At 47.0% G+C, this 12,924-nt stretch overlaps 1 protein-coding gene across 2 annotated transcripts in view; it reads right to left on the bottom strand.

Annotated features, from left to right (window-relative positions):
- MYO5B (myosin VB) overlaps window positions 1–12,924 on the bottom strand; it is a 337,992-nt gene that overhangs the window by 54,189 nt on the left and 270,879 nt on the right. For both annotated transcript variants that reach the window (XM_068251374.1, XM_068251375.1), the window contains exon 23: window positions 11,393–11,477. In XM_068251374.1, coding sequence (XP_068107475.1) covers window positions 11,393–11,477 — 85 coding nt within the window. The remainder of the gene's footprint in view (window positions 1–11,392; window positions 11,478–12,924) is intronic.

The raw sequence follows: 12,924 nt of genomic DNA, 5'->3' as shown, positions 1-12,924 counted from the left end.
AGTAATAGACTGCACCCTATGACAGACCCCACAGTAATAGACAGCACCCTATGACAGACCCCCAGTAATAGACAGCACCCTATGACAGACCCCAGTAATAGACAGCACCCTATGGCAGACCCCTAGTAATAGACAGCACCCTATGACAGACCTCCAGTAATAGACAGCACCCTATGACAGACCCCAATAATAGACAGCACCCTATGACAGACCCCCAGTAAAAGACAGCACCCTATAACAGACCCCAGTAAAAGACAGCACCCTATGACAGACCCCCAGTAATAGACAGCACCCTATGACATATCCCCAGTAATAGACAGCACCCTATGACAGACCCCAGGAATAGACAGCACCCTATGACAGACCCCAGTAATAGACAGCACCCTATGACAGACCCCAGGAATAGACAGCACCCTATGACAGACCCCCAGTAACAAACAGCACACTATGACAGCCCCCAGTAATAGACAGCACACTATGACAGACCCCGGTAATAGACATCACCCTATGACAGACCCCAGTAATAGAAAGCACCCTATGACAGACCCCCAGTAACACACAGCACACTATGACAGCCCCCAGTAATAGACAGCACCCTATGACAGACCCCGGTAATAGACAGCACCCTATGACAGACCCCGGTAATAGACAGCACCCTATGACAGACCCCAGTAATAGACAGCACCCTATGACTGACCCCAGTAATAGACAGCACCCTATGACAGACCCCAGTAATAGACAGCACCCTATGACAGACCCCGGTAATAGACAGCACCCTATGACAGACTCCTAGTAATAGACGCACGCTATGACAGGCCCCCAGTAACAGACAGCACCCTATGACAGGTCCCCAGTAATAGACAGCACCCTATGACAGACCCCCAGCAATAGACAGCACCCTATGACAGACCCCGGTAATAGACAGCACCCTATGACAGATCCCAGTAATAGACAGCACCCTATGACAGACCCCGGTAATAGACAACACCCTATGACAGACCCCAGTAATAGACAGCACCCTATGACAGACCCCAGTAATAGACAGCACCCTATGACAGACCCCAGTAATAGACAGCACGCTATGACAGACCCCAGTAATAGACAGCATGCTATGACAGACCTCCAGTAATAGACAGCACCCTATGACAGACCCCAGTAATAGACAGCACCCTATGACAGACCCCAGTAATAGACAGTTCTTTTATACAGTTCAAGGCATGTCCTCAGCTCAGGTCTGAGAGATATATTTGTTTATGTAAAGTATTTCTGACGAAGTTGCAGAGTATAAGATCCCCATATGGAGTGATGTTCATAAACTACCACAAATATAACCGCTATAACGGCAACACGTCTCAGGACGGCACAGACACCTGGCTTTGTGAATTCCCCCAAGAAAACACCCCCTGGAAGAAGTTCTGCTTCCTACCGACTGCCTCTGCTGCGAATCACATTAATAAAGCACAGGGTGAAATGACACATTCACAAGCCAAAGGTAACCTGGTTTAATCAAGTTAAGGATTATTAATTCACGTGTCACGTGGATAAGTAACCGAACAACCAAGAGAAACACAGAAGCTGCTGTGGAGCTGTTATTTAAAGGCGGCCAAACATATCATTCATTTTCAGATTTAATCATTTGGATTGACCTTTAAGTGATATATTAATCCCCCCCCCCCCCCCCTGTCCCCGTCCCCAGACCCAAGCATGATTAATGAACTTTGTATCAACTTATTGGCTGGATAGCATATTGGTTAAAGGATACTCGAAGTGACATGTGACATGATGGGATAGACATGTGTATGTACAGTGCCTAGCACACAAATAACTAGGCTGTGTTCCTTTTTTTCTTTTTCTGACTGAAAGAGTTAAATATCAGGTATGTAAGTGGCTGACTCAGTCCTGACTCAGACAGGAAGTGACTACAGTGTGAACCCCACTGATAAGAAATTCCCCTTTTTATCTCTTTCCTGCTCTCAGATGCCATTTTCTGCTAGGAAAGTGATTTATAGTTGCAATTTCTTATCAGTGAGGGTCACACTGTAGTCACTTCCTGTCTGAGTCAGGACTGAGTCAGCCACTTACATACCTGATATTTAACTATTTCAGGCAGAGAAAGAAAAAAAGGAACACAGCATAGTTATTTGTGTGCTAGGCACTGCACATACCCATGTCTATCTCATAATGTCACATGTCACCTCGGGTATCCTTTAAGGGCTCTGCCTCTGACACAGGAGACCTGGGTTCAGTAAGCCTGCACCTATTCAGTAGGAGACCTTGGGCAAGACTCCCTAATACTGCTACAGCCTATAGAGAGCATCCTAGTGGCTGCAGCTCTGGTGCTTTTAGTCAGCCAGGACAAAAGTGCAATATAAATGTTCTGTGTCTTGTCTTAGTGATCAAAATCACAATTAGCTGCCAGGGGTGTTGGACTCCAGTCCTCGGGGAGCGATGTCATCACACATTTTTGGCAAAACTCAAATTAATTCATGGAACTGAATCTGGAAAGATGTAATTCATCAAGTAGAACACCTTTCTCCATTTCTCTGTCTCTCCTACACACTGGCATGGAGTTTGACACCTGTGCTCAGGCCTTGTGTCTGACCTACACTGGCCTCCTGGTACACCTGCTATAATTTGTTGTTAGGCTGCAGGTACAATCATAGGTTCTCCTTGTAGTTCCCTATAAGCCAGGCAGGTGGCAGTGTGGGGAGGCTTGGATAAGCTGTTAGTCACCACCGCCTCCCAATCAGCATTATTATTATTATTTAGTATTTATATAGCGCCGACATATTACGCAGCGCTGTACAGTGTATATATATATATATATATATATATATATCTATATATATATCTATATATCTATCTATATATCTATCTTGTCACTAACTGTCCCTCAAAGGAGCTCACAATCTAATCCCTACCATTGCCATATGTCTATATTATGTAGTGTGAGTACTGTGGTCTAGGGCCAATTTTAGGGGGAGCCAATTAACTTACCCGTATGTTTTTGGAATGTGGGAGGAAACCGGAGTGCCCGGAGGAAACCCACGCAGACACGGAGAGAACATACAAACTCTTTGCAGATAGTGCCCTGGCTGGGATTCGAACCAGGGACCCAGCGCTGCAAGGCGAGAGAGCTAACCACTACGCCACCATGCTGCCCATGTGGGGATTGTTTCATCCACAGTTGGGTCCAATGCTAGGTACACACGATAGAATTTTCTGGTAGATCTGAATCTGAAAATTTGATTGATTTTCTGATCGATTTCCATTCACTTTTTATGGAAATCAATCGGAAAATATATTGAGATTCAAATCGGACATTTTGGAAAAAAATTGATCTGGCAGGTAAATCTGCCAGAAAGTTGTATCGTGTGTACCTAGCATTACAATACTGCTAAACCTACAATTTCACTTGACAGTCAGTCAGAAGCACGTCCGCTCCCCTGCCAGTCATGCACCCCTCCCCTTTCCTGATTGGAAGGGGAGGTGATTGGCTTCATGGTTACACCTCCCCTTCAAAGAGGGCATCACTGCTCTGACATCACGAGAGAGGGGAACAACAAGGAGCAGCTGTGGTCACATGACATGGTCACATGACCGCACTGGTGAAAAGCTGTTCTATGTTACTTAGGACCCTTTTAAACAAATTAATGGTCAAGAGGAACTTTAATCAGGAGGATCAGTGTACAATAGCAGTAAATTAGGCTAGGTCAGTGTAACGATTGTGGAACTTTCTCCGTAATCAGCGCACAACGCGTGTGCTGATACGGCGGAAATCCTCCACAAGCGTATAATTGCAGGCACCCAGCAAAAGGTGCTATGCACCCCTAGAGGGAAATTCCCGTCGGCAGATGGCGCTGGGGAGTGCAGAGGAACCAATCCTCTGTACCTCCACAAATGCCAGACAGGAATTGTACAAAGCGCAGAACGCAACCGCAAGAGAGGCGATTGCGAATGAGAACGAGCAAAGGGACAGGTTGTATGTGTGTGCGCCAATCTAGTCGCCACCTCGCGACAGTGCACACACACAACAGCAGATATGAAATAGGAACGCGATCGCGAGAGGTGCGATCGCCAGACGTGACACAAGGCAGATCAGAACAGAATACGAGGTTAGCAAAGGCACAGCAAATAATACAATGAGAATAACAAGGAAAATAACAAACGCTAACTGAACACGAACACCGCACTCATTCGCAACAGTGCACGCGTTCGTGCGCGGTCTCCACGTGATAAGCACAATAGAGACAAGCACGCCTAACTAACCAAGACAAGACAAACATGTAACAGAGGACGTGAGCGCTTGCTTAACGGTTACCTCACCGAGCCTCCAGCAAGCGTTCGTAGCAGACAAGACAGACACACAAAAACAGGGACAAGTGAGAGATAGGATCCACAGCACTAGCGAAAGTGGCTAGCGCGATCCAGGTACAGAGTAGTAAAACAGAAGGATCCACAGCACTAGCGGAAAGTGGCTAGCGCGATCCAAGGAGACAGAACAGAAGGATCCACAGCGCTAGCGAAAGTGGCTAGCGCGATCCAGGTACAGAGTAGCAGAACAGAAGGATCCACAGCACTAGCGGAAAGTGGCTAGCGCGATCCAAGGAGACAGAAAAGAAGGATCCACAGCGCTAGCGCAAGATGCTAGTGCGATCCAAGTGAGACAGATCAGAAAAGATAGCTGGTAGCAACCGCTGCACCAGCTATACTCCAAGAACAGAGATCAGAACCATTTCCTGTCGACCACCGCTGGGACAGGACAATAGCAACAGAACAAACAAACAGATAAGCAATCCCAACTGCACTAAGGAAACCTGCCTAGTGCAGTTTTCCAGGAATTACTCTAAGCTGATCTTCAAACAGAGAGCAAGGCTGACACCCCTCCAGGAGTGTTACACAGGACTAAATCCTTATGACCAGCCAAGCATTGTGGGAAACACATAGTACTTATAGTACACACCTCCAATGAATGTGGCCAGGCAATTTGCATGACAACGTATGCAAATTCCTCAGCAAGCACAAGCTGCAAAACTGACAGAAGCTCTTCTTTCCAGAGTCCTGCAGCATGCAAACCTAAACAATAGTCAAAAAGCTGCCTGCCTGCACAGGCAGCTGAGCAGATCATTACAGTACCCCCTCCCCTCCAGGGTCGAATTCCAGACGACCCTCAAAACTGCTATTAGCAAAAGACTCCAACCGAAGACTCATGAAGGTCGGGACAGCCCGACAAGGTCCAATTCCAGAGTCAGTCCACCCGAAACCGACCTCATCGGAAACAGAAGCCACCGAAACATGCCCATCAGCACTACAAGTCTCAGCGTAACACCCATCAGGACTGTGGATACCAGAGAAGAGGCCATCGACACCCTCCAGACAATACCCACCACCTTCCAAGGAGCGTCCGAAAATACCAAATCTGCCACAAAACCTGTTCGAAGTGTCTCTTTCAAAGCAAAAGCCGCTGTTGATCGTATTCAGGGTACCAAGCAAAACTTCTCTCGGAATCTCCCAGAACACCTTGAAGCTCCGCAGAGATTCCAAGAAGCCAGAACGCTCACCAGGCTCACACGGAGAGCTACCAAGCACCCCCATGGAACCTATGACAGCTCCAGATTCAGAATTAGCAGGACACCCATCAAGATCAGGACTTTTAGGGACCACTTCTGGGCATGCAAGCAGGCAGGCTAAATCAGAACATGTCTCCACCGAGGAAGCATCTGAGTACGCTGGTAACCGAGACACACTTGGGCTTTCTGGGTCACAGAGCACACTGGGGTACACCAGCACAAGAGAGACACCTCAGGACACGTCAGGGAACTGCCAACCTCAGAGTCCGGCACGACCAGACCAAAACCAGGACCGGGCAGAAAATCACGAGTAGAGGTCACAGGTACTGGTATTTCAAAAGAAGACTCGGTCTCAGGCTTAGAGATCTCAATATGGGGGACAAGAAAACAAGGGTGCGCTCCTATGGTGCATTAACTTTTTATTACAAAATTCCACGCTAAAAACAATTGCACTTACAGTGTGTGTGCAAGTTATGCACATGTAGGGGGCCGCCAGCGAGTATCACCCACGTCTTGAGCCTGGCCAGGGCGTCAAGGATCCGTCTGCGATGGAGAGCAGGGGGACTGGGGACAAACCGCCGGCTCCTACACCTCTCGGCAAGCCGTCTGATCGTCACAACGCGTTTCGGTGCTTAGCCACGCCTTCTTCCGGTCGACCGTGCAATTGTTTTTAGCGTGGAATTTTGTAATAAAAAGTTAATGCACCATAGGAGCGCACCCTTGTTTTCTTATCTCCCATATGCTAGACTTCTGGCACCACCCAGTGGAGGGAGAAGCACCGTGGGCATAACACACATTTAAAGGGCCATACCTAGCTGAAGCTAGCGCAGGATAAACTACTTTTCTTTAGAGATCTCAATGACTGTAATGGTATCTGACAGAAATTCATCATTGACTACCCATGACTGAAGCTCCACCAGAGCTGAAAAGGTAGCCAGCAAGGCAGCAATGCCTATGGAAGAGGGCAACACTTCAGAAGGACTTGGGGGGCAGGAGACATCTCCTACAAGTTCTGTACCCTTTGGGAGGAACTCGGAGACATCAAACAAGACCTCAGGAACATAATTTTCCAGGTTTTCTAAGAAGGATTCTGAACTATCCATGCTACAGGGCTGAACATTAAATACCTCCTGCAGGCAGGGCAGATGTCCCAGGAATGGTTCCACCATAACCTGAGACTGAACTTCATCATAATCAGCGGGATGTACAGGAATATTTACTGGAACACACACTGACTCCCTAACTTCATTCTCACTGTACCCAGAATTCTGTGTGGCAGTCAAACTAGCTTGTAACTCCAAAACTGCAGAAAAACAGGTGAGTATAGTGGCAATACCTAGACGAGCCTCTAGGGACACTGCAGGGGATTCTAAGCAAGGCCACATTGACTCATCCAGAGTACAGGGTGCAGAATCAGCACTTCCCTCAGAACAAGAAAGGGGCTCACAAACGTCAGTGTGAAAGGAAAACATGTTTTCATTCATGGTACAGGGCAGGTTCAGAGAAAGCGTCTCTGAATAAGGTAAAGAAGAAGTAAGCATCAGATTCGCAAAACCGAAGCGCTGTCTCACTCTTAGATTCGGCTAACAATGTCGAATCCGAGGAACCAGATTGCAAAACCTGCGAATCAAAATTCACTTTAGGTTGTGAAACTGACGCTTCCATAGCGCAAACCTCAGCGATCTGCGGAGCAGACTGCAAGGCATCTAGGACCGAAACACTGGAGCAACTGTCACCAGGCAACGGGCCCTTACAGGTGTGAACAGGGTGAGACAGAGACTCATCTGTAGAAGAAATAGCGACATCAACAGGATAAACTTTATTAGGCATATTAATTTTACTTTTGACGCTGCATAGTCGAGAAATTTTCCCCATAGCAGGGTCACAGACGGAAGATCTCAAAGATCTGTTTCTAAATGACAAAGGATCCCACACATCCTTGAGGAAACCGGCAGACTCATGCCGATCACAATCTGCAGGAACATCCGAGAAACAGGCATCAGATCGCACAGATTCAAACTGCACACTGTCAGGAGAGAATCCTTCAGGATTCGCACAGGAATCAACCACAGCAGCACACTCATTCATTTCAGATTGCACAAAGTCAAGACTCACATGCTTTACCCCAGAAAGGCAGGAACAATCATCCGACAACGATGTCTCTTTATTGGAATCAATTGGTTGGTGTGTGTGCAACTCATCCAAAATGGTTTGACATACATAGATCACCAGATCCACATCATCCTTGTCACATTCATCGGAATTAATCAGAAGGTACATAGAATCGAGACAAGTATTCAAGACAACTTCGCTTTTTGCGATGTAAAAATCGCAAAAGGCTTTCCAATCAAAATCGAATTCCTCCAGCAAGGCCCCAACATCCCAGGAAGCAAATGGGGATTCAAACAGGCCAGTATCCAGAAAATCTCCATATGGGTGGAGATCAGGAACAAGAACAGATTTTTTAACTGCTTTAATATAGTGTGCGATCCTACCTATAGCAGGATCCACATAAGCTTTGGATTGGGGCAAAAAAGACGGAGACGGAACAACATCCTTATAAACATCAATAGGGAGTGTTTTATTCCGATGCTTGCGTTTTTTAGTTTTTCTCTTTTTAGCCACTTTGCATGTCTGCTGTTTAAAACCTGAAGTGGCAACAGACACATTGAACTGATTGTCATACTGAAAAGTTTCGCATGGAAGGGAAAGATCAGCTGACTTATCAGCAGCTACACATTCAATCAGAGCAGGTGGTAAGCCAGGCAGTTTAAACCAGTGAGAGAATATCACTGCAAGCAACTGATACAGATTACCATTCCAAGAATTATTTTTTAGCACATCATATGCCCAGGTGAACAAATCGTCTTTTAAGAGCACATAGGCAAACTGAAGAGCCGATGTAGACGGATCAGTAATCTGAAAGGTGGGATTCAGACAAAACCTCACACATTCAGAAAGAAATTCCGCTTTGGTCTCTGAGTTTAGCCTTTTAAAGCTCTTAAAGACACAGGACCCAAACTCGACAAAATCGTACAAATCAGAAATTCCGTCTACACTGGGGTTTTGGGTTGGGCTGGTCATACTGTAACGATTGTGGAACTTTCTCCGTGATCAGCGCACAACGCGTGCGCTGATACGGCGGAAATCCTCCACAAGCGTATAATTGCAGGCACCCAGCAAAAGGTGCTTCGCACCCGTAGAGGGAAATTCCCGTCGGCAGATGGCGCTGGGGAGTGCAGAGGAACCAATCCTCTGTACCTCCACAAATGCCAGACAGGAATTGTACGAAGCGCAGAACGCAACTGCAAGAGAGGCGATTGCGAATGAGAACGAGCAGCGACAGTGCACACACACAACAGCAGATATGAAATAGGAACGCGATCGCGAGAAATGCGATCGCCAGACGTGACACAAGGCAAATCAGAACACAATACGAGGTTAGCAAAGGCACAGCAAATAATACAATGAGAATAACAAGGAAAATAACAAACGCTAACTGAACGCGAACACCGCACTCATTCGCAACAGTGCACGCGTTCGTGCGCGGTCTCCACGTGATAAGCACAATAGAGACAAGCACGCCTAACTAACCAAGACAAGACAAACATGTAACAGAGGACGTGAGCGATTGCTTAACGGTTACCTCACCGAACCTCCAGCAAGCGTTCGTAGCAGACAAGACAGACACACGAAAACAGGGACAAGCGAGAGATAGGATGCACAGCACTAGCGAAAGTGGCTAGTGCGATCCAGGTACAGAGTAGCAGAACAGAAGGATCCACAGCACTAGCGGAAAGTGGCTAGCGCGATCCAAGGAGACAGAATTAAAGGATCCACAGCGCTAGCGCAAGATGCTAGTGCGATCCAAGTGAGACAGATCAGAAGAGATAGCTGGTAGCAACCGCTGCACCAGCTATACTCCAAGAACAGAGATCAGAACCATTTCCTGTCGACCACCGCTGGGACAGGACAATAGCAACAGAACAAACAAACAGATAAGCAATCCCAACTGCACTAAGGAAACCTGCCTAGTGCAGTTTTCCAGGAATTACTCTAAGCTGATCTTCAAACAGAGAGCAAGGCTGACACCCCTCCAGGAGAGTTACACAGGACTAAATCCTTATGACCAGCCAAGCATTGTGGGAAACACATAGTACTTATAGTACACGCCTCCAATGAATGTGGCCAGGCAATTTGCATGACAACGTATGCAAATTCCTCAGCAAGCACAAGCTGCAAAACTGACAGAAGCTCTTCTTTCCAGAGTCCTGCAGCATGCAAACCTAAACAATGGTCAAAAAGCTGCCTGCCTGCACAGGCAGCTGAGCAGATCTGTGATGATTTGCTCAGCTGCCTGTGCAGGCAGGCAGCCCTTTGACCATTGTGTAGGTTTGCATGCTGCAGGACTCTGGAAAGAAGAGCTTCTGTCAGTTTTGCAGCTTGGGCTTGCAGAGGAATTTGCATACGTTGTCATGCAAATTGCCTGGCCACATTCATTGGAGGCGTGTACTATAAGTACTATGTCTTTCCCACAATGCTTCGCTGGTCATATGGATTACGTCCTATGTAACACTCCTGGTGGGGTGTCAGCCTTGCTCTCTGTTTGAACATCAGCTTAGAGTAATTCCTGAATCTGCGCTAGGCAGATTTCCCTAGTGCAGTTAGGATTGTATTATCTGTATTGCCTGTTCTGTCTTGTCTTGCCTGTTGCCATTGTCCTGTCCCTACGGTGGTCGACAGGAAATGGTTCTGATCTCTGTTCTTGGAGTATAGCTGGTGCAGCGGTTGCTACCAGCTATCTCTTCTGTTCTGTCTCCTGGGATTGCGCTAGCTACTTTTCGCTAGCGCTGGGGATCCTTCTGTTCTGTTTCCTGGGATCGCGCTAGCTACTTTTCGCTAGCGCTGGGGATCCTTCTGTTCTGTCTCCTGGGATCGCGCTAGCTACTTTTCGCTAGCGCTGGGGATCCTTCTGTTCTGTCTTCTGGGATCGCGCTGGCCACTTTTCGCTAGCGCTGGGGATCCTTCTGTTCTGCTACTCTGTACCTGGATCGCGTTAGCCACTTTTCGCTAGTGCTGTGGATCCTATCTCTCGCTTGTCCCTGTTTTCGTGTGTCTGTCTTGTCTGCTACGCTTGCTGGAGGCTCGGTGAGGTAACCGTTAAGCAAGCGCTCGCGTCCTCTGTTTCATGTTTGTCTGTTAATGGTTAGTTAGGCGTGCTTGTCTCTATTGTGCTTATCACGTGGAGACCGCGCATAACCGCGTGCACTGTTGCGAATGAGTGCGGTGTTCGCGGTTAGCTAGCGTTTGTTATTTTCCGTATCTCCTCATTGTTTTGATTTGCTGTGCCTTTGCTACCCTCGTATTCTATTCTGATCTGCCTTGTGTCATGTCTGGCGATCGCACCTCTCGCGATCGCGTTCCTATTTCATATCTGCTGTTGTGTGTGCGCGGTCGCGGGGTGGCGACTGGATTGGCGCACACACATACAACCTGTCCCTTTGCTCATTTTCATTTGCAATCGCCTCTCTTGCGATTGCGTTCTGCGCTTCGTACAATTCCTGTCTAGCATTTGTGGAGTTCCTCTGCACTCCCCAGCGCCATCTGCCGACAGGAATTTCCCTCTACAGGTGCGTAGCACCTTTTGCTGGGTGCCTGCAATTACACGCTTGTGGAGGATTTCCGCCGTGTCAGCGCACGCGTTGTGCGCTGATCACGGAGAAAGTTCCACAATCGTTACAAGATCATTACAGTTAGCTTTCGACAACTGGTGAAACAAAAAAAAGAAAGAAAGAAAAATGTCAGAATAATCTCCTACTCACCTTCAGAACGGAGGAGGATTTTTTGATTGAGCTCTTCTTTCTCTTCCTTTAACAGACCGTTCTCATCTTCCAGTTCAGAAATACGCTGGACACAAGGCATAGGAAAAATCAGCATCAGCAAATAAAGTTTGTCTGTCAATTTTTTTTCTAATGGACGGTGGGCAGGGGAGTAAAAACAAATCATTTCCCCCCTCCCCCTTAGCAAAACATTGATGGGTCCCCCAGTACTCACATCTCTTCCCTTTCCTCGTACTGGTGACCCTCACAGCCTGGGGGCCCATCTTCCACAAAAACACCTGATCTGGAGGGACAGTCCCTCTTTGGGAGCCCTGTCCCTCTGTCCCTCTTTCTTCCTCATGTGTCCCTCTTTCAGGACTTTGTCCCTCTTTGTATATAAATATATATATTTCTCTACTAAATAATGTGTTTGACTCTAAACTTTATTCCCATCCTTGCAATTGATATACTACTAATTTTAAAATGTTAATATGAAGGAAAATGAACCAGGATAGAAAGGACCAGGGTGGTTTGATTATAAAACAACATTTTTCTTATGAGATCTTTATAGTATGCGTGGCTAGGGGTGTGATGGGGCGTGGTCAGGGGTGTGGCAGGGGCATGGCTTGAGTGTCCCTCTTTCTGACCTCAAAAAGTTTGGAGGTATGGACCCCTGTAACTTGGGGGGGAAGGTTAGTAGTTTGGGGTGCCCTCACAGCTCTGGGCCCCCCTGCGATCGCAGGAGCTGTTCCCTTATAGTTACGTCCCTGTGGGCACACGCAAATGGTCGTAAACCATTTATGGGAACGTAAATTAAATGGGAACGTAAATTAAATGGGAACGTAAATTAAGTTGAAAAAAAAAAAAAAACAACAACTTACCTGGGGTTTCTACCAGCCCCCTGCAGCCGACCTGTGCCCGCGCTGTCACTAAGTGATCCTCCAGTCCTCCACAGCGACCCTTTCCAGGCTGGCCCACTGGCAAGTCGACCGGTCACAACGCATGCATGCTGTGGCCACGTACGTACTCGTACATGTTCTGCGCATGCGCAAAAGAGATTATTTTGTACTGCGCATGCGTAGAGCATCAGGAGGTGTTCGGACCTGGGCCAAATGACAGAGGGTCACTGAGGGGGACTGGAGGATTTGCTTTGTGACGGCACAGGCACAAGGTAGCTGCAGGGGGCTGATAGAAGCCCCAGGTAAGTTAAAGTATTTTTTTTTCTTCAGTTTAGGTTCACTTTAATACAATCATTTTATGTGATCAATTTCAAAATAATGACAAGATAAAATAAAAGATTCAAAAGCAAGTGTTTGCATTAAAAATGATCTATTTGCTCAATAAGCCGATTGCATTTGATCAAAAAAACATCCCACTTAAATGATCGTTCTGAAGAGTGCTGGTCAGGTTTGCATAGACACAAATGTTTCACTGAATTGATTGCTTTACTGTGATTGCACCTGTAGTGAAAGGGATATAAAAGACATTTTCTTCCTTTTAAATGAAGCCATTTCCTGGCTGTCCTGGTGATCATG

The sequence above is a fragment of the Hyperolius riggenbachi genome, chromosome 1 (assembly GCF_040937935.1).
Source record: "Hyperolius riggenbachi isolate aHypRig1 chromosome 1, aHypRig1.pri, whole genome shotgun sequence".
Lineage (NCBI taxonomy): Eukaryota > Metazoa > Chordata > Amphibia > Anura > Hyperoliidae > Hyperolius > Hyperolius riggenbachi.
The sequence above is the reverse complement of the archived record's forward strand: the minus strand, read 5'-3'. Positions and strand labels throughout refer to the sequence as shown.